The sequence below is a fragment of the Mustela lutreola genome, chromosome 2 (assembly GCF_030435805.1).
Source record: "Mustela lutreola isolate mMusLut2 chromosome 2, mMusLut2.pri, whole genome shotgun sequence".
Lineage (NCBI taxonomy): Eukaryota > Metazoa > Chordata > Mammalia > Carnivora > Mustelidae > Mustela > Mustela lutreola.
In genome coordinates, this window is record NC_081291.1 from 156,425,399 (window position 1) to 156,453,241 (window position 27,843).

General features: G+C 39.4%; 1 protein-coding gene, 1 long non-coding RNA gene and 1 pseudogene across 5 annotated transcripts in view; 2 read left to right on the forward strand and 1 right to left on the reverse strand.

The window, feature by feature from the left end:
- Positions 1-18,202, forward strand: part of LOC131825058 (uncharacterized) — a 58,222-nt gene extending 40,020 nt beyond the window's left edge. For both annotated transcript variants that reach the window (XR_009351109.1, XR_009351108.1), the window contains 2 exons: positions 16,273-16,437; positions 18,030-18,202. This is a non-coding gene — a long non-coding RNA (uncharacterized LOC131825058). The remainder of the gene's footprint in view (positions 1-16,272; positions 16,438-18,029) is intronic.
- The window catches only part of ATP1B3 (ATPase Na+/K+ transporting subunit beta 3), a 44,936-nt gene extending 24,560 nt beyond the window's left edge, over positions 1-20,376 (reverse strand). For 2 of the 3 annotated variants that reach the window (XM_059163899.1, XM_059163898.1), the window contains exons 1-2: positions 20,004-20,376; positions 19,274-19,307 (exon numbers count right to left, since the gene is read on the reverse strand). In XM_059163899.1, coding sequence (XP_059019882.1) covers positions 19,274-19,307; positions 20,004-20,112 — 143 coding nt within the window. In that variant the 5' untranslated portion in view covers positions 20,113-20,376. The remainder of the gene's footprint in view (positions 1-19,273; positions 19,308-20,003) is intronic. The other variant, XM_059163900.1, reaches the window with a different exon arrangement.
- LOC131825613 (heterogeneous nuclear ribonucleoproteins A1 homolog) lies at positions 20,111-27,286 on the forward strand (annotated as a pseudogene).
- The last annotated feature ends 557 nt before the right edge of the window (positions 27,287-27,843 follow it).

Below are 27,843 nucleotides of genomic sequence, written 5' to 3' on the forward strand. Positions count from 1 at the left end.
CTTCTCCTTTTCCCTCTCCTCCCTGCTTGTGTTCTCTCTCTCTCTCTCTCTCAAATAAATAAATAAAATCTTTAATAAAAAGCAGTTTGTGTAAACTAATGAGCACCTTTTTTTATAATAAAAATATGTTCAGATACACATGCATTCATATTTTATATTTATTAAAATAATTAAACAAGATAAAATAATGTGCCTAAGATTAGCCTACTAGAATAAGAGTGACATTCAGACCAGTACTTCTCCATGTGGCACCTTTACCTGGCCTGCTCTCCCTGGGAGCCTCAAATTGTTACTTTCTATTTTTTAAAGACTTTAATTTTAAATAATCGCTACATTCAATGTGGGGCTCGAACTTTCAGCCTTGAGATCAAGAGTTGAATGCTCTGCCTGAGCCAGCCAGGTACCCCAAATTGTTACCTTTTATAAAATCTAAACCCCCATTGTCTGAAAAATATCATTCAGGCATCTAGGTGATAGAAATTTACAAAGGGTAAGATTTGTTCCTTCTCTCTAAGAGTTCAGTTATCTCAAGTGACAGATGCATAAACAAAGAATTACAGACATCAATTGCTACGGTTAAAAAAAAAAAAAAAAAAAGTGACAAAGAAGAATGAATTGTCTCTGGCAGGGAGAGGAAGGAAAGGGATTTCATCAGAGAAGTCTTCCCAGAAATAAGTGAGTTGGCCCACCAAGGATGGAGAAGAGGAGAGCTCTCTGAGTCAAAGCCCAGATGACTAGAGGACTACATAGCAGGATCAGCCACCCGGAGTGTAACTTCCTCCTACCCAACCTCCAACTCCAACATACACTTGTGCCTGGGGTGAAGCAACTACTAACAGTAGCAACAACATCTACTTTGAAGTGGGAGCAGGGAGTGGATGCTTGAGCTGAGAAACTTGGCAATGCCCTGGGTATGCTGGTGAAAACCTAAAGGAGTACAGAGTCTCCATACCTAGACTATCTCTTGGCTGGCATATGCTTACATACATCCCAGATTCCTGTAACCAGAAAGTCTAAATACAAAGTGGAGGAGCACAGATACTCATAATCACCAAATATTTGAGAAAAAAACTAATCTGATAAAGTATCAAGCTCAACAAAGACAGTAACTTAATACCTGGAAGAAGTGGGTACAAATAGAGCAAGAAAGGAAAAAAGCATAAATATATTTAAAATACAGAGGAAAAGGTGGAAGGACTATTTCTAAAAATCAGATTTCATATTCTAATTATTAAAAAATAAAAAACTCATAGACAAAATGAACTGGGGAAGAGTTAAATTCTAAAAAATATACACTCCTAAGGAAATAAAGCAAAGACTGGGAGAAAATTTTTACAGAACACGTAACCAACAAAGGACCCACTTGCCTCTAGAATATGTAAAGAACTCTTACAACAAAACAAATTTTTTAAAAATGCACAAAAGTTTTGAAAGAAAACTTTATCAAAGATTTAAGGGCTGCAAAAAAATAAGCTCATGAAAAGGTGCTCCAACATCGCTAGTTATCAGGGAAGGGCAAATCAGAACCACCATTAGCTGCCACTACATTAGGCTCACTAAAATGCTAGAAAACCTAGGGACTGACAATACCAAGTGACAGCCCAGAAGTGGAGCAACTGTACTTTCATACATTCCTGGTGGGAATAAACAACAACAAAAAAAGAGAAAGCCCTATTTTAGAACCATTTTGAAAATTTTTTGGAAAGTTTACAATGTACACCTACGACAGGGTCCAGCTAATCCATTCCTAGATATTTAACCAAGAAAAATAAAAGCACATATTCCAGAATAATGTATATGAATATTCATAGGTACTTTATTTGTAATTACTAAAAAGTACAATCAATATGCACATCAAAAGATGAATTAATAAGTTAATGCTGGTATATCTATACAATGGAATAAATTTCAGGCTATTTCTCAAAAATAATTACACTAAATTAAAGGAGTCAGCCCCTCCTCACCCACCCCAAAAATGTACACACTACACTCCAAGTATTTAAAATTTCAGAAAATACAAAGCAAAGTGTCAAAAAGCAGATCTATTTTTGCCTGCAGATTGGGGAGGTAGGGAGAGGGGATGGATTAAAAAGGGACAAGAGGAAATTTGGGGAGTAATGATTATGTTCATTATTTTGATTAGTGAGAGTTTCACAGTATTATGTATGTATATGCATATATGTGAGTATGTCAAAACTCAAGTTGTGCACTTCAAATATGTGCAGCTTACTGTTTGTCCATTATACTTCAGTAAAGCTGTTTAAAAAACAAAAGCTTAGGAGAAAGGCTAACCTAATGTATTGGCCAGCTAAAGAAAAATTCAGTGAGCATTATCTCAAACCAAGATTTTTTGAAACACTGGGCAAAAAGAGGGAGGGAATATATGGAAATTATTGAGACATGAGGGAGAGAACCAGAATATCATCAACAAATCTAAAAGAAATTCCATCAGAAAAGGGAAGAAGGGAAAGAATGTTCAAAGAAGTAACAAATTTTCTGTCTAGACTGGAAAAGACTGAAAAATACTGGAAACATCCCAAGACCTGGACATAAGTTTCAGAATACCAAACATAAAGAGAAAATTTCGTAATGCTCCTAAAGAGATAAAACAGGCTCTACCTAAGGCAGACAACTGTAACCAATAGATATCTCATTGGTGAAAAATGAAATCTATTTCAAATTGAGGAAAAACTATTGTAAACAAAAAGATCAACCATTTAAATAAACAAAAGGACATCTCCAGACATACAAGGACTCAAAATTTACTAACCTGAAATCCTAACTGAAAAAATTGGTTATGCAATTATAAAAAAACTGAAGAGCAATAGCAAAAAAACTGCTAACAATGTAAGTGTCCTCAAACAAAGCAAAGAAGTAAAACATAATATATAATGGAAAACTATAAACAGTAGTTAAAAAAGGAATGAAAGAGATTTCAAAAACCCAAAGTGGAAAAAAGTTATCCCAGAATAAATACCACAAGCTTAAATTTAAAACACCCCAAAAGAATTACATTTCTATAAATATATATAAAACAGTGTTTGTTAATGGGGCAGAGACTAAGAAACCAAATTCACAAATGGTAGTCACCTCTGAGGACAACAGAAGGGATCAGGACTGGGTCTGAGGATGTGGTCAAGGAGGATTTGGGACGCCTGGGTGGCTCAGCTGGTTAAGCAGCTGCCTTCGGCTCAGGTCATGATCCCAGCATCCTGGGATCGAGTCCCACATCGGGCTCCTTGCTCAGCAGGGAGCCTGCTTCTCCCTCTGCCTCTGCCTGCCATTCTGTCTGCCTGTGCCAGCTCTCTCCCTCTCTCTCTCTGACAAATAAATAAAATCTTTAAAAAAAAAAAAAAAAAAAAAAAAAAAAAGGAGGATTTGAGTTTTAGCTATACTGTCTTAATTTTTTTGTTTTTTAAAGAACTTATAGAATATCTGATTTTTTAAAAAAGTACCATCATAAACAAAAACAAGTTAATATAATGGTATATTTTAAAGTTTTCTTTAAAAAGAGAGGAAAAATATATAAAGCAATGGTAAGCAAAGAAACCAGTAAGACTTACTGGCAACATGCAAGTGTTGATTTTAATTTCTTTTCCTTATCAGTCTGAGGAATAATTTACACATAATAACTTTTATTAATTTCAACTGAACGATCCCAGGGAGTCTTTGACAGCTGCATAATCTGTGAAACCACCACTACACTACAGATACAGAACATTTCTAGCACTTCTCAAAGTCCTTGTGGCCCTCTGCAATCCACACATCATTCATCAGGCAGCCAATGATTCCTTTTGTTGCTATATTAGTTTATACTTTATATAAAGTTAAAAATTTTAATTTGTTTAAATTTAATAACAAAACCCCAAAAATAATATGGCAAGAATAATTTCACAGTAGTCAGAAGACATTCTCAAAGTGGGTAAAAAAGAAATCCACTAAATGCTATTCATAGAAGAAAACCTAAAATTGTAACATAATGGTGGAAAACAAAGTGGGTCTTGGCTAACAAAAGGAAATCTAGATGTGATGTTATTACTCTAAGCAAACTAGAAATCTAAGTCAAAAAGCATTAAGAGAACACGTTGAAAAAAAAAGAATATGTTTCATATTAATAAAAATACATCAAGATACTAATAGCCATGATGCTAAATGGCTTAACATAAGTAAAGCAAAAGCAAAATTACAAAATTACCACAATCACATAGAGATTTTAACATACCTCTCCCAGAAATCCAGAGATAAAGTAAATAATAACAGGAAGAAGAGTATTTTTTTAGACTTATTTATTTGAGGGAGAGAGAGCACTTGCACATGGTGAGGGGGTTGGGGGGGAGACAGAATCCTAGGACCTTTAGATCATGACCTGAGCGAACGCTTAACTGACTGAGCTACCCAGACACCCGGAACAGTAAGTATTTTTAAAACAACTAATAGTTACCTAGTATATGTAGAACTTCCATAGTCACCAGGAAATATATTCTTTACAAACTTGGAACACTATCCCTAAAGATACCATGACTTAAGATACAATAACACAAAAACAAAAGCTAAAAACTTAAAAAAAACAAGGCTACATTCTCTAAAACCGAAGTAAATATATTAGAAATTAAAACAAAAATTTAGAAAATAGATTTCTAAATAATTCTTGGATGAAAAAGACAATGAAACCTGAAATACTCAAAATCCAAAACAATAATGTAGTCAGAGCAGAAGCAAAGGAAAAATCCTTAGAGTCATTCACTAAAAAGTAAGATTAATGAAAAGGAGCCAGGTTTTTAATTCAAGACTAAAATAAATTCAAGGACAATGGGAGAGATTTAAGATGAAAGTAATAGAAACAAATGCAAAAATATTTAATTTGATCAATAAAACCAGTTTCAATTAGCAAACCTGAGAATGGATGAAATATATAATATTTTAAGGAAAATATACATTTCCAAATCAGAAGTTTTTATTAAAAAAGTAAATAAAGCTCTACCCCTAAAACATACACCATGTCCAAATGGCTTTAGCTGGTTCTCCCAATTTTCAAGGAATAGAATTTTTCTATTAACTATCCTTTTAGGATGCTCTGTAAGTTACCTAAATGGTTTTTATAAGGCCAGCATATATAATACCAAAATTGAACGGACAGTATCCAACCCAATTTCACACATGTATTTTATTTTACATATGCTCACATAGAGCTTCCATATGTGAAATTTGTAAGAATGACACAGGAACAGAGATACAGATCGACAAAATCCAAGAAAAGATCCAAGATGAAGTTTTACATGTAACAAAGTTGGCAATTCAAATCAGTGAGGAAATACTGGATTATTCAATATATTTTGGGTTGATTAGGAACAGCCTATTAAATAAAAGATTGTTGGATTTGTAATAATGTTAATTTAAAACAAATATTTTTAAATAAAAGAAACAAAGAGCAAAGGGACTAAGTGACCATAAAAAAAAAAAAAAAGCGAGCCAACAAAGATATGCTCAGTTGCAGTTACCAGAGATAATGCAAATGAAGCCAACCAGGTATCAATATCCCATCAAACTGGCAAAAAATTTTATTTATTTATTTGACAGAGGGGCGGGGGAAGCAGGCTCCCTGCTGAACAGAGAGCCCAATGTGGGGCTCGATCCAGGACCCTGAGAACATGACCTGAGTCACAGGCAGAGGCTTAACCCACTGAGCCACCCAGGCACCCCCGGCAAAAAAATGTTAAAGGGTGGTAATATCCAATGCTCAGAAAGTCAAAGGGAAAATGGTACTTTTAGCCACTGCTGGTGGAAGTATAAATTGGCACAGTCTATTATATAAAGGAGGACAGTTCATTAATATAAAAATGAACATACAAAGTGGTAAATTCCATTTCTCAGTAGCTACCCTAGATAAACAGCGGCACATACACAAGCAGCAATCTTTAAGAGAAAAAATTAGAAATAATCTAAGTATTCACAAAAAATATTTATGTATCTCTTGGATATACAGCTCTACACTGCGATTATGTAATGATTCAAAGGAAAGAAATAAATACACACTAACATGGAAACATAGAACATACTTACAACATACATTTTTCCTATTACTCATGTAAAAGTAGAAAATTACTTATTCCTACATATTCCATATATACCCCCAAGCTTATATATACTTATGTGTAAGTATATACATACATACAGATGCATTGAAATAGGACTGAAAGAAAACTGATAAACAATCATTTTTATAGTAAAGACTCCACAACTGGTGGAAAGCAGTCAAGAGAAACATAAATGTATCAGCATACTCTCGGGGTACTTGGGTGGCTCGGTTGAGCATTTGACTATTTAGTTTTAAAAGATTTTATTTTTTTGACACAGAGAGAGAGAGAGAGAGAGATCACAAGTAGGCAGAGAGGCAGGCAGATGGAGAGGGGGAAGCATGCTTCCTGCTGAGCAGAGAGCCGAGTGCGGGGCTCGATCCCAAGACCATGACCTGTGCCAAAGGCGAGAGGCTTATCGCACTGAGCTACCCAGGCACCCTGAGCATCTGACTCTTGATTTTCACTCAGGTCACGATTGAGCCTCAGAGACCAGCTCTGTGTCCAGCGTGGAGTCCGCTTGATCCTATTCCTCTGCTCCTCCCCAACTAACGTACTTTCTCTCAAATAAATAAATAAGATCTTTTTAAAAAAATGTATTCTTTTCTCTAATATTCAGTTGGCAATGTTTATATACACACAGAAAGATCGAATGTCAAAGAACATCCACAAACACACCTAGATTCTACAGTTAACATTCTACTGTATCTCCTATCTATTCACCATTTACTTTTTTATTTTTTAAAAATATTTTATTTATTTATTTGACAGATCACAAGTAGGCAGAGAGATAGGCAGAGGGAGAGGAGGGAGCATGTTCCTTGATGAGCAGAGAGCCCGATGCGGGGTTTGATCCCAAGACCCTGAGATTGTGACCTGAGCTGAAGGCAGAAGCTTAACCCACTAAACCACTCAGGCACCCCACCATTTATTTTTTAAATGCATTTCAAATTCCAGATGTCAGTATGTATACTTCAGCCCCAAACACTTCATCATGCATATTAACATGCATATTAACATCACATGCATATTAACATCACATTTAATGAAATACACAACAAATCTCTAACATGCTATTAGATGGATTTTGACAACCCCACCCCAAAAGATGAATAACCCAATTAAAAAATGGGCAGAAGACATGAATAGACATTTTTGCCTTGAAGACATACAGATGAACAACAGACACATGAAACGATGTGCAACATCACTTATTAGGAAAATGCAAATCAAAATAACAATGAAATATCACCCCACACCTGTCAGAATGACTAAAAGATTTTATAAAACATTATATGTTTAAAAAAATATTTTTTTAAAATTATTTTAAAACAAACGGTGTTGGTGAGGATGTGGAAAAGGGAAAACCTCTTATACTGTTGGGGGGAATGCAAACTGGTGCAGCTACTCTGGAAAACAGTATGGAGAGTCTCAAAATAAATAAATAAATTAAATAAACAGAACTACCAGGGTGCCTGGCTGGTTCAGTCTATACACAGCATGTGATTCCTGATCTTAGGGTTGTGAGCTCAAGCTTCACGTTGCTGGGCAGAGAGATTACTTAAAAATAAAATCTTACAAAATACCATGCATTTTTTTCAAAGAAATGGAACAAATAATCCTAAAATTTATATGGAACCAGAAAAGACCTCGAATAGCCAGAGGAATATTGAAAAAGAAAGCCAAAGTTGGTGATATCACAATTTCAGACTTCAAGCTCTATTACAAAGCTGTCATCATCAAGACAGTATGGCACTGACACAAAAACAGACACATAGATCAATGGAACAGAATAGAGAGCCCAGAAATAGACCCTCAACTCTATGGTCAACTCATCTTCGACAAAGCAGGAAAGAATGATCAATGGAAAAGGAAAAAAAGATAGCCTCTTCAACAAATGGTGTTGGGAAAATTGGACGGCCACATGCAGAAAAATGAAATTGGACCATTTCCTTACACCACACACAAAAATAGACTCAAAATGGATGAAGGACTTCAATGTGAGAAAGGAATCCATCAAAATTCTTGAGGAGAACACAGGCAGCAACCTCTTTGACCTCAGCCGCAGCAACTTCTTCCTAGGAACATCGCCAAAGGCAAGGGAAGCAAAGGCAAAAATGAACCATTGGTACTTCATCAAGATCAAAAGCTTTTGCACAGCAAAGGAAACAGTTAACAAAACCAAAAGACAACTGACAGAATGGGAGAAGATATTTGCAGACAACATATCAGATAAACAGCTAGTATCCAAAATCTATAAAGAGTTTATCAAACTCAACACCCAAAGAACAAATGATCCAATCAAGAAATGGGCAGAGGAGGGACGCCTGGGTGGCTCAGTTGGTTAAGCAGCTGCCTTCGGCTCAGGTCATGATCCCAGCGTCCTGGGATCGAGTCCCACATCGGGCTCCTTGCTCCGCAGGGAGTCTGCTTCTCCCTCTGACTCTGCCTGCCTCTCTGTCTGCCTGTGCTCACTCTCGCTCGCTCTCTGACAAATAAATAAGTAAAATCTTTAAAAAAAAAAAGAAATGGGCAGTGGACATGAACAGACATTTCTGCAAAGAAGACATCCAGATGGCCAAGAGACAAATGAAAAAATGCTCAACATTACTCGGCATCAGGGAAATACAAATCAAAACCACAATGAGATACCACCTCACACCAGTCAGAATGGCTAAAATTAACAAGTCAGGAAATGCCAGGTGCTGGCGAGGATTCGGGGAAAGGGGAGCCCTCCTACACTGCTGGTGGGAATGCAAACTGGTGCAACCACTCTGGAAAACAGCATGGAGGTTCCTCAAAAAGTTGAAATAGAGATACCCTACGACCCAGCAATTGCACTACTGAGTATTTACCCTAAAGATACAAATGTAGTGGTCCAAAGGGCCACATGCACCTTAATGTTTATAGCAGCAATGTCCACAATAGCCAAAGTATGGAAAGAACCTAGATGTCCATCAACAGATGAATGGATAAAGAAGATGTATATATATATATGTATATATATATATATATATATATATATATACACACACATATACATACATATATATATATGTATATATATATATATGTATATATATATATACACACACATATACATACAATGGAATACTATGCAGCCTTCAAAAGAAATGAAACCTTGCCATTTGCAATAACGTGGATGGAACTAGAGGGTATTATGCTTAGCGAAATAAGTCAATCAGAGAAAGACAACTATCATATGATCTTCCTGATATGAGGAAGTGGAGATGCAACATGGAGGGTTTGGAGGGTAGGAAAAGAATAAATGAAACAAGATGGGATTGGGAGGGAGACAAACCAAAAGAGACTTGTTAATCTCACAAAACAAACTGAGGGTTGCTGGGGGGAGGAGGGTAGGGAGAGGGTGGTGGGGTAATGGGCATTGGGGAGGGTATGTGCTATGGTGAGTGCTGTGAAGTGTGTAAACCTGGTGATTCACACACCTGTACCCCTGGGGCTAATAAAACATTATATGTTTATAAAAAAATTTTTTTTAATTATTTTTTTAAAAATCTTAAAAAAAAAATAGAACTACCCTATAATCCAGCAATTACATTTCTAGGTGTTTACTCGAAGAATACAAAAATGCTAATTCGAAGGGATACATGAACTCTTATGTTTATCCACAATAGCCAAATCATGGAAACTGTCGAAGTGTCCATCAATCGCTGAGTGGGTAAAGAAGATGTGGTACATACAGCATACACACACACACACACACACACACACACACACACACACAGGCATGTTACTCAGCCATAAAAAAAGAACGAAAACTTGCTATTTGCAACAACATGGGTAGAGGAAGAGAGTATTATGCTAAGCGAAATAAGTCAAAGACTACATACCAATGATCTTACTCATATGTGGAATTAAAGAAACAAAACAATGAAAAAAAAAAAAAAAAAAAAAAGGACCAAAGGGAATAAAGAGAAAGACATACTAAACTACAAGGAACAAACCTGTAGGAGGTGGGGGGGGGGGGGGGAATGAGTAAAACAGGTGATGGGGATTAAGGAGGGCACTTGTGATGAGCACTGGTGTTGTATGGAAGTGCTGAATCACTGAAATATTACACAATGTGTTAACTAAAATTTAAAAACTTTTTTAAAAAAGGGCTTTGATAAATGTATCCTATATGATCAAGCCCCCAGCAAAAGACAATATTACATGACGCTACCAAGTTCTCTGGTGCCCCTTCCCAATCCCCATGACCACTGCCTTAAAGGAAACAACATTCTGGGCCTTTTTCCATCATAAGTGTTGCTTGCTTTAGAATTCATATAAATGAAGTCATATTGTATGTATTCTCTTAGGTAAAGCTTCTTTCCTGCTCAGCCTAATTGTGAAATTCATCCCTGTTCTGTGTATCCATAGTTCGTTCCTTTTTACTGTTGAGTAGTATTCTGCTGTTTGGACAGACAAGTTTGTTTACCTATTCTCCTGCTGATGGACATCTGGGCTGTTTCCAGTTGAAGCTACTATGAAACATTCTTGTACAAGTATTTTCGTGAATATATGTTTTCATTTCTCTTGGGTAAACACCTAGGAGTAGAAATGCTGGGTCATGGAGTAGGTATACATTTACTTTTATAAAATACCACCAGACCTTTATCCCAAGTGGATAAACATTTTACAAATCATTACTGTTAAAAAAAAAAAAAATTACTGTTAACAATATTACCCCAGGAAAGAAGCTGAAGAGGACAATGGACTTACTGAATATTCACATCTGCACTATAAAAATTCAAACAACAGTGTTACTTTCATTATTTGAAAAGAACAAGCCAAGAGTCGACATCTCATCTAAGACCAGTTCAGATTTCTTACAACAGCCTACACTGACACCAACTTCTAAAGAGGTCAGCAAACCACAGTAGCTGCCTGTTGTAAATAAAGTCTTGAAACCTAGCTAGGTCCATTGGTGTACAAATGGTCTATTGCCATTTTCAAGCCACAATAGCTGAGCTGAATAGCTGCAACAGACACCAAATGGCTGGAAAAGCCTTAAGTATTATTTGGTCCCTTAAAAGAAAAAGCTTGCTGCCTGCTCCTCTAATAAAGCATTTATATACTTTTTTTTTTTCATTTCAAAGTTAAATTTAGAAACTATCTTCTGCAACTTTTCTCCTACAGAAGAAACTAAAACCAAGAGATTTTAAATGAGTTACCTAAGCTTAGTTGATGTGTGGAACTAGAAATTAGGTCTATATTCTGAGTCCTTGTCTGGTTATCTCAGGATATTGGTATATCCTGATTCATGAAGTAAAAACATATACATATATGCCCACAGGCTCACTTTTACTACGGTGCCCTATCTGGAAACTTTAAAATGAATTAGTTTAGTGGGGCAGAATCATGGTAAGGTAAGGGGAATTATACCTTCACATAAAAATTAAGACTTTCTGTGTGCAGCTATACCAATTAACATATAATACTCTCACCTTTAGCCCAAGAAATAGGTGAATCACAAGTAAATAACAATTTGTGCTTCCAAAATCAGAACAAAAAAAGGTGCTCTTACTATGTGTTAGATGTTAGGGGGATATGCAAATGTAAATTCTGATTTGTGAGAACACCTAGTTAATAGGAGCAATGCATATAAACAGCCATAATCCAGGATACAAAGTTTTAGGTGTTATACGAGACAAATGTGGTGTTATTTTCACCAGGCATATATCAGAAAAATGCTTGCAATAGCTGACACTCAATGTCTCTGAAGTAGGGAAGAATTTATGATGCAGAGAGGAAGGGTACAGGGGAGGAAATGAACAGAGAATTCTAGATGCACCCTATGACATGTGGTATACTACTGGAATAAGGTGGGCAACGACAGGTTGTAAGGTTGGAAACTTAGTTCTAAGCCAATATGTAATAAGCCTGGAATGCCAGGATGTTTGGAAATTATTTAAACCTTCTGAAAGCAGTGGGGATCCAAACACAATTTTGGGGAACGGGAAGTAGCACAATCAAAGCTGTAGCTTTAAAAATAACCTGATAGCAATGAAGTTACACTGGTTTAGGTCACAATGATTCCAGTGGACTCCTTGGATCTTTCTGGGGGATACCTCAGGAGTTAAGAGCTCACCTTTCCCAAAGTCAACAACACTACAACTTCTTTTTTAATAGCAGATAAAAATTGGAAAGCCAACTGTCTACGTGAAATTGGAGCAACTATGGAAAAGTCACAAAAGCTCTTCATCTGGTGCTTTAAGTTTTTAATCAGAGAATTTATGAGAAAAGGCACTACCAGATCCTGACACAGTGGGGCCAGGGTTGAGAGGGAGTGTTAAGAACCATGACATTTCAAACAGGTGGTTAGTATTATGAAGCTATGAAAAGTGAACATCCTGATTTCCCTCTGAATGTGGGTTTTTATAAGATATGGTGGGGGGAGGCAGGGGTAGGGCAGAGGAAGTTAATTCCTGATTAATCTTAGTAGTAATAATGAGGGTGTAGATCACAGATTTAAGAGACATTACAGATGTAGAACTGGCATGATCTGGCCAGGTTTAGATTCCAAATGAAGAAAAACATAGTGATTCCTATTTTCAAAAACTGTAAATATAGGAGCAACTCACAAGAACTTCAGTAGAGGAAGGGGAAAAAAGCTGTTTTCCAGATGATATATAAGGTAGTAACAGAGCTAGTCACGATATCTAAACCTCTCCCTCTCAGGTTTCTGAGATATACAGGAAGCAACTAAATCAGAGACATGTTAACCCAAGTAAAATGTGTGAGTGATCTTTGCAATTGTTTTATGAGATTGCAAGGAAGAAGATGAGGAGAAAACAAGGAAAGACAGCAGCTGGGAAATACACATTTAGGAAATGAGACAAGGAAAAACAGGAAGGAATCAGAAATGATTAGAGAGGTACTGGGTGGGGAGTGGTGTTAAGAGTACATAAAGGGCCACTAATTACAGGTCAGAACCTGCCAAAGAAAAGTACCTTATGCCTTGGACGTGGGTCAGTCCCAAAGTCATACCTTACTAAGGCATTAACATAATACTAAGCAGAAGTCACAAATAAGAGGCAGTCTATAAACAACTCAGTTACAAAGTTTAAACAGATATCTGAGAGGTTGCTAAGCTAAATAATTTTTTTCAGAAATAATTAGTAAAGCACCTTGCAGGGCAGAAAACACGGTTACATAAATGCCCATTAAATCTGAGAGAACTTAAAAAAAACAAACAAAAAACAACCTTCATGCAGGTCTCATTACAGCAGTATAAGAAGCTGAATAGAGCAAGAAGGCAGAAAGCAGACCTGGATAATAACCGTATTCCTGTTATCCTAATCAGATGCACCACTCAGGCATGCCACAAACTCAGCTGAATCTCCAAAGACAAAGTTAAGTGGAAGCTTCATCTCAACACTGAACTTCTATGAAAACTCACAGTGGTATTAAAAAAGGCGGGTAGGATGCCCAAACACTGGGGAACTATATACTATGATATATCAATACCACCAAAGAACATTTTTTAAAAAGTTGCAAAAATGGGGTGCCTGGGTGGTTCATTCAGTTAAGTGTCTACCTTCAGCCCAGGTCATGATACCAGGGTCCAGAGATTGAGTTCCACACTGGGCTCCTTGCTTAGCAGGGAGCCTACTTCTCTCTCTCTCTCCCTCTGCATGCTGCTCCCCCCTGCTTGTGCTGTCAGATAAATAAATAAAATCTTTAAAAGAAAAAAAAAAAAGACTGTGAAAAGACTAATTACATGGAAATATTTCATAATAGTGCTCATTCTTTCAACCTATTCTTATTACCTTCCTACTAAGTGCTGAGCAACAGGCTCAGTGTTAGGGAATCAAAATTGAGTGAATAAGAAACTTATATTCTAGTAAATGGGCAAAAACACTACTACAAAAAAATCATAAATGCTGTAACAGAAAAAAAAACTATTATTGGATACACAGGAGCACTTGACACAGTCTTAAAGTAAAGAGGGGCTCAAAGACATTTACCAGAGATCAGGCTACCGAAGCCTGAGTACCCAGGCCAAGGAGAAGGAAAGAGAACACTCAAAAGCTAGGAAAGAGGACCAGAAGGGCCAGAGAATGGTAGAAAGAGATGACAAGAGAGAAACAAGTCAGTGAGATTATGAGGTGTGTGTGCCATGCTAAGGAGCCCCTGAAGGTAACAGAGATTTACATGAAGAGGTGTGTGAAGCACTTCATAGTCCTATGAAACATTTAATTGAAGCTCTCTGTCAGGCGGTTGGTTGTGTTAACATAAAAAAGCCATACCAACTACAGATGTAGATTTGGGAATCTTAACATAGAGATAATAATTCTAGCAGGGTACATGGACGGTACCCACAGACGTGATGGAGAGGGCACCAAGGTTACTCCCAACACATCATCAAACTCTGAGGTGGCAAAGGAATAAAAACCATTTTCCCTAAATGTTAAGTAGTTTTACCACTTAGATACCTAACTCTGTATTTTAAATTTTTATTTATACAGTTAAAAAATCTATTTACAAAAAAGAAACAAACTATTAAAATGTTAATAGTGGTTACTTAAGTGGTTAAAGATTACCCATGACTTATGTTTTAGGGTTAGTTTTTCTCCCTTCCATTGTACAATCAGTGTTAAATGACTGGTCTTTAATCAAACATGACAAATACATGGAAATATTGCTACTAAAGACAGGAGGGTTTTTAAACTTCTTTTACTACAACTAATTTAATTCTATAGATATGAACTGGAAAGTCAATTTAAAATAATTAATATGGGGGCAGAGGAAGGTTGCTACTTAACAGTAAAACACAAACTACCGTAATTACAACATCTAGACTATAACACACAAACTTACCCCATCCCCTCCCTTCTACTACCAGTCCAGGAAGTGCTGTCTCCTGCTGGGTGATGGCTCAGTACGCCTCTGCTGCTGCCGCTGCCACACCCACCACTGACCTTCATTTTTAGCCTGCACACAGGGTAAGGCAAGTCCTGTTACTTTCCCAACAGCGCACATTTTTGTAAAGTTTCTTTTTAATATGTCACACTCCACAGGACAAAGAACAACATCTTACAAAACTATGTGATACTGGGAAAATAAACACACTTGCCTTCTCCCCTACAGTCAAACACCCAAGATGGGATGGAGTGTGATCTCCAAGGCAGAGCATTTACTGAGGCATGACCCAGAATGGGAGCAGGTGACAGAAAATGGCACTTCATGGATCTATAAAAGAAAAGGCACATGAACAAAGTGTAGGTGTTAATTGATTTGGTCCAGAATCCTGACTGTGCTTAGAGATCAGCAACTCAAGTTTTAAGTTAGTATGAACATAAAGCATCTACTGACAGATAGCCTTAAGATAATGAACTCCGAAGAAGCCCACAACAGACGTGATTAAATGACATTAAGTTGTAGCAGTTAAAAAAAACAAAACAGGGGTGCCTGGGTGGCTCAGTGGTTAAGCTTCTGCCTTCAGCTCAGGTCATGATCTCAGGGTCCTGGGATTGAGCCCCACATAGGGCTCTCTGCTCAACAGGGAGTCTGCTTCCCCCTCTCTCTGCCTACTTTTGATCTCTCTGTCAAATAAATAAATAAAATCTTAAATACAAAAACAAACAAAAAACCCAAAAATGGTCTGGCCTTGGAGGTAGTCTAAAGGCCAAGGATCTACTCCTGAGTAAACTTGGACAAATCAGACCTATGAGTTCAATTTTCTCACCTATGAAATGAAGGCACAGGGCTAGATTAGTGGCTTTCAAGTTTTTGACTGTGAGTCATAATAAGAAACACATTTTATATAGGGGTTATCTGTATATACAAAATACAGAAAAGCTTCATGGAATATGTTTCCTTAGAATAAACTTATTAGGTAGAATAAAATGGTATTTTTATTCACAGACCTGTACCCCTGGGGATAAAAATATATGTTTATAAAAAATAAAAAATTTTTAAAAAATGGTATTTTTACTATTCTATTTCATTATTCTTAAAAATGTTAACTGCAACACATGGTCCATTACAGTATAAATAACAGTAGAGGATCTCTAAGCTTTCACTCTAATTATATATAATGCATTTAGGTCTAATTATATATAATGCATTTAGGTTTAATATTTGCAACATAAATCACAAGATGCTAAATATTCTTTGTCCTGTGTTTTTATACATGACAATTACTTACTCCTGATGTATTCTTACTGTTCAGCCTAAGAAACCAACTCTAGGTACACTGTGATCACCTACAGTGTGCTTTACTTTAGAAGGCTGTTGTGAAGATCAAATGAGAGGATATGTATGTAATGATTTTGAAACTGCCCAACATTCAAGAAGCTACTCAAAATCTTTTACACAGGGATGCCCAGCCAGCTTGGTAAGTACAGCATGCATGTGACTCATGATCCCAGGGTTGTGGGTTTGAGTGTCCGGCTAGGTAGAGATTGCTTAAAAAAATAAAATCTTAAAAATTCAAATATTTTACATAGCCATTGCCAATAAGGCAATGTGGTGTAACCTGCAGTATTTTCATTTATCCCAAGTGTAAATGCCAAAACTACTTAAATGTGTGGTTTTAGGGGACCCTGGGTAACTATCAGTTAAACGTCCAACTATTGATTTTGGCTCTGGTCATGATCTCATCAGGGTGGTGGGATAGAGCCCTGTATCAGGCTCTGCACTGGGCATGAAGCTTGCTTAGATTTTCTTGCTCCCTCTGCCCCTAGTCATGATCTCATCAGGGTGGTGGGATAGAGCCCTGTATCAGGCTCTGCTCTGGGCATGAAGCTTGCTTAGATTTTCTTGCTCCCTCTGCCCCTCTCCCCCATAAAAAGTGTATGTTTTTAATATATCCTTATAAAGTCTTTTATATCCTTTATAAAATCCTTAGGGTAGAGAAGGCTTTTTTTCTACATACCAGCAGATACAGCAATTTTACCAAAGTTTAAAAAAAAAAAAAAGGTAATCCTCCCACATTTAAATTTAAAAGCAACTAGAAAAACATTTCAAATCAGTTCCTAAAAACAAAGAAAATAAAAAACACATTTCCAAAATGTAAAGGTTACACATACCATATAGGACCTTGAAATTCCACTGGTAGAAACATATCTCAAGAAATAAATTTGTAATAATGTATGCTCAAGGCTGAAGGGACTGGGAGGAGAGACCAGTATATCCAGTAAATTACTGGTAAAAAAATCAGGAGATACTCATCTTTCCCTGGATATCTCCCACGAAAACATAAACTACATATATTAATAAACATGTTTGTTTTTAAAAATCACGTAGTACATGGAACCATACAATAAAACATTAGCCATTAAAATGATGATATAGATCTTTATTAAAATGGTAAGATGCGGGGCACCTGGGTGGCTCAGTGGGTTAAAGCCTCTGCCTTCAACTCAGGTCATGATCCCAGGGTCCTGAGATCGAGCCCCGGCAGTGGGCTCTCTGCTCAGCAGGGAGCCTGCTTCTCCCTCTCTCTGTCTGCCTCTCTGCCCACTTGTGATCTCTGTCAAATAAATAAATAAAATATTTTTTTTTATAAAAAATGGTAAGATGCCCACAATATACTCAAAATAATAAGGGTCCCTGGGTGGCTCAGTCAATTGGGCCACCATCTCTTGGTTTTGGCTCAGGTTAAAATCCCAAGGGTCTTGGATCGAGCCCCAGGTACAGTCTCCTTCCTTATCGGGTGGGGTGAGGGGTGTCTGCTTGAAATATTCTCTCCCTCTGCCCCTCCCCCCAGCTCTCTCTCTAAAATAAGTTTAAAAAAAAAAAACTATAAAGCAACACTTATTGAATGATTTCTTATCTTTTAAAAAAACGAACATAACACCCTTTGAAGTTTCCCGGGTTGTATACCAAAATATTAATAGCAGACATCTTTGTAGTGATGAGATCAGGCAGCTAGCCTGTACAGTGCCTTTCTGAAAATTAGAGCAAGATACCCCTTTTTCCAAGCAGACTCCCCACGCATGAGGACACAGCCTTGGAGAATGGAGTACGGACTTCAGCCTCTTCAAACCACACCCACATATATCATTGGAGAAATGCCCTTATGTTGGGATAAGATTGCAGATAATTTATGACATTTTGCACTGGTTTACTACTATTCCAATAAACTCAGAAATGTACTATTTGCTGTTAAGAATTATTATTTATTTTCAATTTTGAAAAAAGGTCTTGCTTTAATCCTTCTAAAATAAATCCCAACTTTACTTGTAGTACTGTGGCTGCCCTTAATAATGACTGACTACGTTTGACCACTTGTGCACATTATTTATGTAAGTGCATATACCCAATAAAATCTCAACCTCAACATCATATAAATACAAAGGTTAGACAAGAAGCACTCTGCAGTAAGAAATGTCATTCTAACAAAAAATGAAGGTACTTGTTACTGGAAATGAGAAGGCACTGAGGAAGATAGTATACAAACATTAATGGTTCTCCCACCACCCAAAAATTCCTTTAGCAAAAAGGTAGCACATTCTAGAAGCAATAATAACTTCACCATTCCCCCCCGCCTTTTAACTCCGGATGCAAGATATAATTCCTCTTCACATTAGTGGGTTCCCAAAAGACAACTATCTAAATAAAAATCATGAAGTGTTAGTTAGGCAAGGCGTCTGTGAAATAATAAAACCGCTGGACTAGGATTAAAGGACAACTGGGTTTTTTCTTGGCTCTGTGGAATATGTAATTTCACACAAAGCAAAATCACAACCTCTTTAGATCTCATTTTTCTCATCTCTAAACTGGGGATTGGGCTAAAAAACCTCCAAGGCCCCTTTCAGCTTGTGATAGGACTTTAAGCCGACTTTCCATTCCGGAGGAGCCGACTTCAGTCAGTAGCAACGGTTTATTTTCTGAGTCATAGCTAATTTACTCTCTTCATGCTTCTCTTAAAGATGTCGTGTCCGAATAGTTCTCCCACTCTAGAAATTTATTCTCTCCCAGAAAAAAAGAGGTCAAGACCCACTAAAACGTTTTTCAAAAGGCAGGAAAAAAATAAAGAAAAAAGCACTAGTCCTTATTCAGACATTAATACATTTTTTCGGAAGAAAAAAAAGACACCCTGAAGCAGTACTACATTGGTGGATGATTTAAATATTTTTTTAAAACAAAGAACTCATACACAAAAAAACATACACAACCATCACACGCTTTGAAGGCACAAAAAACTGTGCCACCTGGGATTTACGTACCCCACAAGAAGTCTATTTGCTAGGAAGAAAACGTCTGTAATGAAAAAGGAATCAGGCAGGAATCAACCTTTTCACGGTCTTTTCACTGTCCAAACTCGAGCATTTTCGTGTACCAAATACTTGGGTAATTAACTCACCGCGGCACATTCGTGCCACCCACCCACTTAACACTCACTCGCACTCTTCCGACCCGGGTGGCAGCGTGGTCGAGTCACAAGATAGCGGCGAGAGTGGAAATTTCCTCTCCCCGGGCGTGGGGCAGGGTCTGGCTTCCCCGAACCGCTGGGCGCCACCGGCAGCCTCTGCCAGGGCCTCTCCCGTACGGCGCGCTCGGTACAAAGGGAGGCCCGGGCGCTCGGCCCCCGCACGCTCAGGGCGAGCTCGGCTCCGGGCAGGGGTCCCCGGCCTCCAGCGCCGCTCGGGGCGGGAGGCCGGAGCAGCACGTGCGCTCGGCGCCCGGCGGGGGCTGCCTGCGGGCCCTGCCGCCTCGGGAACCAGCGGCGGCCCGCCCGCCAAGCTAGAAATGAATGGGGCCGCGCGGCCCCTCCTCCGCCGCCGCCCTTACGAGAGTCTGGCAGCCCCGGCCGAAAACCGCTGTGGGCGGCGGACTCTGCGGCCGCTCTAAGGGCCCCGCGCGGGGAGCCATCTCCCGCCTTTCCCTTCCCACCCGACCCCGCCCGGCGTCCCCCGGACCGCGGCCGGCCCCGGCGCCCAACCGCCGCCCGCTCACCCCAGCTCTTGGCGGTGCGCCCCAGAAACTCTCCGGTGGTCGGGTTGTAGATGAAGAGCTTCCACTCGGCTAGGCTCTGGTTGAAGGACTTCTTCTCTTTCTTCGTCATGGTGTGTGTGCAGACGGCGAGGGGAGCGGCGGCCGCGGGGATGGAGGCGGCAAGGAGCGCGGAGGCGCGTCCCGGCTCTAGCGGCACAGCCGGCGGCAGCGGACAGCGGGACGGCCGAAGACACCACCTCGCTGCGGAGCGCACTCGAGCCTACTGCGCCGCGCGAGCCCGGCGGCCGCTCGGGCCGCGGGAGCCTGACGTCTCCGCCCGCCGCAACCAATCCGCGAGCCGCTCGGCCCGCGCCGCCGCCGCCGCCGCCACTGCCTCCCGCCCGCCGCCCGGCGCCGCTCGTTTCGGCGAAGACGCCCCGCCTCGAGCCGCGGCCCCGCCCCGCGCGGCCCAGCCACCCGCTTCCCTCCCCTCCCCCCCAGCCGAGCGCCTCCCCGCCCCACCGCGGGACGCTCGGGCCTCCCTCAGAGGAGGCAGAAACCACACTAAGCAACTTTAAAAGTCAGGAGGGCTTCATAAGCAAATTTATAATAACGAGCCAAAAGTGTGCGCTCCTGACCCGCAGGTTTCTCAGGAGGAGTCTGGGGAGATGCTGGGGGCAACCGGGCACCACGGCCCCTCAGCTTCTTGCCTGAGGTGACGCGGGACCGGAGAACACCGAAGCGGCTCCTGTCAGGCGGGTAGTCTGCACCGAGGAGGGGACTTCCCCACCCTCTCCCAGAACGGCCTCGCACACCGTTTCCGGCGTTCTCCTTTGGGCTCTGTGACGTGACTCAGTCCGCCGCAGGGTCCCGCGAGGCAGCTCGTGTAGGGCATCCTACTGCTCCGAGAACGCCCTTGCCTGGCTCTTCTGAAGGGGTTCACCGGGAATCGCGGGCCAATGGAAATTCCGTCCCAAGTATAGCTAAGTAGTAACTGAACAGTCGAATTTTCTCCAGATTCAGTTGAATGTATCAAGGAAATGAGTATGTAGGCTTTCCTGCGTTTCCTGCCAGCTGTAAGACCTGCTTTTGCTGAGACAGGGTCTACAGGAAATCAGTTCTTCGTTTAGCCTTGATTCCTACATAAAGTTCCCGGCTTTTCATCTTTCCCACTGCGGTGGAGGCTCCCGGGGGTGGGAGCTGAGGGTGCAGCCGACGTTCTTCTACACGAGGTGGAGCTGAAGAGTACAGGGCACGGCGACCGGGGCGACAGAATGGAAAGAAATAGAGGAGTGAGGGCAGAGGGGCGTTTTTTTAAGGAAAAATGAATGGAGCACCGCTCCTATTTTATTGGCAAATAAGAAATTATGAATGAGGAAATGTAGCACGCATATTATATTTTGGAATAATTGCATTATAATCCATCTGGAAGTTTAAACACAGCTTGCAAATGCTTTAAAGGAGTAATGGGTAAAGAGATTCTGGCATCTCTTGTTTCCTCACTTTGCTTATTGAAGGAAGGAATCACGGAGTACGTCTCTCACCAATGGAAAAGAAGCAGAAGACTATATTACTGTAACGTAATTCCCAGCCACCTTGCCTTTAGCAAAGCTATTTTTATCTCATTAAAAATTTAACTACAAATTAGTAGGGTTGATAACAGGCTTTTTAGTTTAGGTAAGAGGTTAAGAAGTACAGTCTGATTGAAATAAAATATAAAACCCATCTGCTTTATTTATCTTGTGTGTCTCTGTGTATGCTCATAACAAGCACATTTTGGAAAATAATTACTTGGTACACACAAAGAAAACATGGTTAACAAGAACATTTTGCAAATAGTGTTCCAATGATTAAATGCTGTCAGATTTGTAGTTTGCATATTTTTGGTGGTCCTCAATATGATTTTCATATGTAGTGCTTTGTGGTTTTCCAAATAAATATTTAAATACAAATATAATTCAGTAAGTAGTTTGAAAATCCATGCCTAGTTTAGAATAGTAACTGATCCAACAGATTTCTGTTTGGGGAAAAGTTGATATTCCACTTCAAAATACAGACACTATTTATTTCTCTGATATATGATACTTGAGTATTACCCAGAAGAGAAAATACTGAGTGTACCGGGGAATAGGAGACCTCCATGTTTGAGCAGATACAATATCAACTTTTTAAAAGATTTTATTTATTTATTTGAGAGAAAATGAAAGAGAGAGAGAGCAAGCATGAGAGGGGGAAGGGCAGAGGGAGAAGCAGACCCCTTGCTGACCAGGGAGCCGGATGCGGGGCTGGATCCCACAACTCCAGGATCATGACCTGAGCTGAAGGCAGTCGCTCAACCAACTGAGCCACCCAGGTGCCCCTACAATATCAAATTTCATCACAACATTTACTAATACCTCATTTTTCTTTTAAAAGAAAAGTTATTTTGCCAGGATTCCTGCTAAAATTTTAATTTCAGATAAACAATGATAATTTTTAAAAAAGATTTTATTTACTTATTTGACAGAGATCACAAGTAGGCAGAGGCAGGCAGAGAGAGAGAGGGAGAAGCAGGCTCCCCACTGAGCACAGAGCCCAATGCAGGGCTCGATCCCAGGATCCTAAGATCAGGACCGGAGCCGAAGGCAGAGGCTTAACCCACTGAGCCACCGAGGCGCCCCTGGATAATTTTTTAATATAAGTATATTCCATGCAATATTTGGGATATATTTAGACTAAAACTTATTACCAACCTAAAATTCAAATTTACCTGGATATCCTGTATTTTTATTTGCTAAATCTTGCCACCCTGCCTATAGAGGATACCTGTGAATCCCACAGGAATAATACTGATCATTTATACGTAGCTAAGTCCCACGCCCTATACTACTTGCTTAGTGTGATATATTGGTTAATCTTCACAAGTACCCTAAGAGGGAGATATCGTTTTCCTAATTTTGTAAATGAGGAAATTGAGGTTTAGAGAAATTAAGTAACTTCCCCATGGTCAAAAAGCTATCAAACAACAGTACATTGATTCAAATCCCCATCTTTCCTCCAACTACTCAGTGCTGGTTCCCCAGTGAATGGTAACAGAGCTCTGGGGAAACTTCACAAAGCTGAATGAGGTGGAATGAGATCAAAATGAAAGGAAACGGTTGTGGGGCACTTGGTTGAGAATTCTCTCCAGTCAGCAGAATCCATTTTCTGCCTTCTATGGGCATAAACAAGATCTTTTGGCTCTTAATTTGCTAAAATTGTTAGTTTATTCCTGAATCTTAGAATCATGTGTACAGAAAAAATATTTCAGTTCTTATAGCAGCATCTTATTTATAATTTGGTGTTATAACTGATGTGACTTTGATACTAAATCACTAAAAGGCCATTATTTGTCTAGGAGGATACTAAGATTTCCTTAGAAATAGTCCTTTCTTATTACAGCAGCTACAATCATGTTGGCATAATTGTATCCAAGAAACATAGTCATGAACACATATTTCTCGTTATAGAAAATGTCCTTGTCCACACATTAGTTTTCATATTGAATGCTTTTACTAATCCTTTAACAAACAACATCTCTACACCCTTTGCAGATTAAAAGGTAGAGACCTGCATTATTAGTCATCTTAAATGAACCAGTGTTTTTGTAAAGCGTGACATAGTATAAGCCATAGAAAGTGCTCTGTTAAATGGTCAGGATTTTTTGTTATAATTTTTAATACTGTCATTCGTTAGATTAGGTGACTTTGAAAAAGTGTATGATATGATCTAATGGGATAATTTACTAAATGAAAAATAAATTCAAATAACCTACTTAATAATTTGGTTATAAAAATTTACAGGAGGGGCACCTGGGGAAGCATCTGCCTTTGGCTTAGGTCATGATCCCAGGGTTCCGGGATGGAGCCCAGCATCAGGCTCCCTGCTTAGCAGGAAGCCTGCTTCTCCCTCTCCCACTCCCCCTGCTTGTGTTTCCTCTCTTGCTATGTCTTTCTTTGTCAAATAAATTAAAAAAAAATCTTTAAAAAAATTTATAGGAGAAGTGAAGGTATAGGTGAAACAAGAATGGCAGAAAGTTGATATTTATTGAAGTTAGGTGAGTCCATGGAGTTCATAATATTTGGAAATTTTTCATAATAGAACTTGTTTTTTTTAATGGAGCAAAGGTTAGGCAATTTTTCTGGTTCACCTTGTTGGAAAATAACCAAGAGAAGGTATAGTTTTAATAATTTTCAAAAGAACTATTTAAAAAGAAGCTGACCTCCGAGAAATAGTATTCTAGTGAACTTAGGAAAATTTGAGAAGCCCATGTATCCATAAAACAAGTTTATATATATCTGCATATTTACATATAGATATATAGAGCAATCAGAGACCAAAAAAAGAATTTTTTGGAAATTTAAAATATAAATAACTGCACTAATTAAAAAAATCAGGGGCGCCTGGGTGACTCGGTGGTTAAGTATGTGCCTTCAGGTCCGGTTGTGATCCCAGGGTCCTACAGAGTCTGCTTGTCTCCTTCCTTCTTCTTCTCCCCACCCCCCAACTCTCTCAAATAAATAAATGAAATCTTAAAAAAAAAAAAAAAAAAGTAAACAGAAAGGCTGAAAGAAAAAGTCAGGAGAATCTCCCAAAGTGTAAAACAAAAAAAGACAAAGGGGAAGAAATATTTTTAAAAGTCAAAAAGCTGTATCAGGTCAATCCAGGGAGGATAACAGTCAACTAATAGTTCCAGAAGGAGACAAGAAAACTCAGGAGAAAAAATATGAGAGGAATAATAGAACATTTCTTAGAGATAGGATAGGAGTCTTCAGAGTAAAAGGGCTTACCAAGTGCCACATAAAATGGAAAAAAAAAAAAAAAAGACCCTACGTCACCACAAACTTGTGATTTTATTGTATATTAAGTACTAAGAGAAGATTCTAAAAGCTTCCAGAGAACAAGCAACAGGTCAACTACAACAGAACAAAAATTTAATTGGCACTAGTCTTCTCATCAACAGCACTCAGTGCCAGAAAACAGTAGAGCACTGCTTTCAGAGTTCTGAGGAGCTGAGTATTGTAACTGGCTAGGCTATCACTCAGCTATAAGGGTAAAATGAAGGCATGTTCAGACATGTAAGAACTCAGAAAGCTCACCTCTCAAAAATTCTTTCTGAAAAAATTGATTAAGGATGAAACAATAAAAAGAAAAAGGAATCCAAGAATCAGAAAAGCCTAAAATCCAAGAAACACTGATCCCTAATCCAATGAAAGGAAGGCCTAGAATGATAGCTGTACAGCAGACCAACTGATACTGAACTGGAGAAGAATGTCCTCAGGCAGAGAGTGGATTCCATGCCACAGAGACTGGGATCAAGATCTGGGGCAAATTTAGTCATATGGTGAAGGCATGTGCTTCCTTTGCCAAGAGGAAAAATGAAAAGCAAGGAAAACCATCCCAAATATAAAGCAAACTAAAATGTATTATTATTTGGGGCTTCTAATGGAGTATTTGAAAATGTAACTATATAATCCTGATGTTTGAAGCATCTCTTCCAGTGGTGTGGGCCAGTGATACAGATTTGCCTTTTCTATTCTGATGCATATTCCTCTATAGTGAATACTATTTACATAAGCAAAATAGTATAATTACACTTTATTGGCTTTCAATATTTAGTGTCAACTGAATGCCCATTCACAGAACAAAATGAGTGCTATAAATTCTAACAATATAAAAGTGGCTCAGTCGGTTCAGCAACTGCCTTCGGCTCAGGTCATGATCCTGGAGTCCTGGGGTTGAGTCCCGCATCAGGCTCCCTGCTCCACGGGGAGTCTGCTTCTCCCTCTGACCCTCTCCCCTCTCATGCTCTCTCTCTCACTGTCTCTCTTTCAAATAAATAAATAAATAAATAAATAAATAAAATCTTAAAAAAAATAATAAAAGTAGTGCTGGAGTGGTGAAGTGGTGAAGCCAAGAGGTCCATGGAGGAGAGAGAGTTGAAGGGAAATTTAGATATGCTCGTTCTCTTACATAATAAGGTAAGACCTGTCAAGAGGTGCTTTCTGCCGCTGGACACCACTGAGTAAGCATCATTAAAGTACCCCCCTCCCACCGCCATCATATCTAAGTCAGAGACTCCCAAAGAGCCCGAAGAGCTGCAGAAGCTCTTCATTGGGGGGTTGAGTTTTGAAACAACTGATGAGCATCTGAGGAGCAATTTTGAGCAAGGGTGAACACTTACGGACCATGTGGATGAGAGATCCAAACACCAAGCCTCCCAGAGGCTTTGGGTTTGTCACCTATGCCACTGTAGAGGAGGTGGAGGCAGCCAGGAACGCAAGGCCTCACAAGGTAGATGGAATTGTTGTGGAACCAAAGAGGGCTGTCTCAAGAGAAGATTCTCAAAGACCTGGTGCCCACTTAACTGTGAAAAAAATGTTTGTTGGTGTCATTAAAGAAGACAGTGAAGAGCCTCATCTAAGAGATTATTTTGAACAATATGGGAAAACTGAAGTGGTTGAGATCATGACTGACCGAGGCAGTGGCAAGAAAAGAGGCTTTGCTTTTGCAACATCCTATGACCATGGCTCTGTGGACAAGATTGTTCTTCAAAAATCCCATCCTGCCAGATGCCTGGGTGGTTCAGTGGGTTAAGCCTCTGCCTTCAGCTCAGGTCATGGTCTCAGCGTCCTGGGATTGAGCCCCACATCAGGCTTGGTAGGCAGCCTGCTTCCCTCTCTCTCTGCCTGCCTCTCTGCCTACTTGTGATCTCTCTCTGTCAAATAAATAAATAAATAATCTTAAAAAAAAAAATCCCATCTTGTGAATGGCCACAACTGTGAAGTAGGGAAAGCCCTATCTAAATAAGAGATGGTTAGTACTTCATTCCAGCCAAAGATGTCAGAGTGGTTCTGGAAACTCTGGGGGAGGTTGTGGAGGTGGTTTGGGTGGAGGTGGTTTGGTTGGTCACGGAGATAACTTTGGTGGCTATGGGGGCAGTGGGGATGGCTATAATGGACTTGGTAATGATGGAGGTGGTGGAAGCTGTAAGGATTTTGACAATTACAACAATCAATCTTCAAATTTTGGACCCATGAAAGGGGGAAATTTTGGAGGAAGCAGCTCTGGCCCCTACGGTAGTGGAAACCGATAACTTTGCCAAACCATGAAACCAAGGTGGCTCTGGCGGTTCCAGGAGCATCAGTAGCTATGGCAGTGGCAGGAGATTTTCATGACTGCCAGGAAACAGCTTAGCCAAACAGGAGAGCCAGACAAATGACAGGGAAGCTACAGGTTACAACAGATTTGTGAACCCAGCCAAGCACTGTGGTGACAGGGCCTAGCTGTTACAAAAGACATCTTTTAAACAATACTCATAAATATGGTCAAGAAACTAGAGGACTATATTTGTGATGAATTGTATAACAGGTTATTTTAGTTTCTGTTCTATGGAAAGGGTAAAGCATTCCAACGAAGGCTTTTATTTATTTATTTATTTATTTATTTATTTGACAGAGAAAGACACAGTGAGAGAGGGAACACAAGCAGGGGGAGTGGGAGAGGGAGAAGCAGGCTTCCTGCTTTAAGTAAGGAGCCAGATGTGGGGCTTGATCCCAGGACCCCGGGATCATGACCTGAGCCAAAGGCAAAGATCCTTAACTGACTGAGCCACCCAGCAACCCCTAACAAAGGGTTTTAATGTAGATTTTTTTTTTTTTTTTTTTGCACCCAAGCTGCTGATTGCTAAATATAATAGTATGGTCATGGCACTGAATAAATGTATCTTTAAAAAGAAAAAAAAAAAAAGAGGGACATTTTAAGAGTTTAAAGATGGTGGAGCTGGAAATGAAAATATTAAGTATGTATTTCTTTAAGGTTGTAAATATAACCAAAGAAAAAG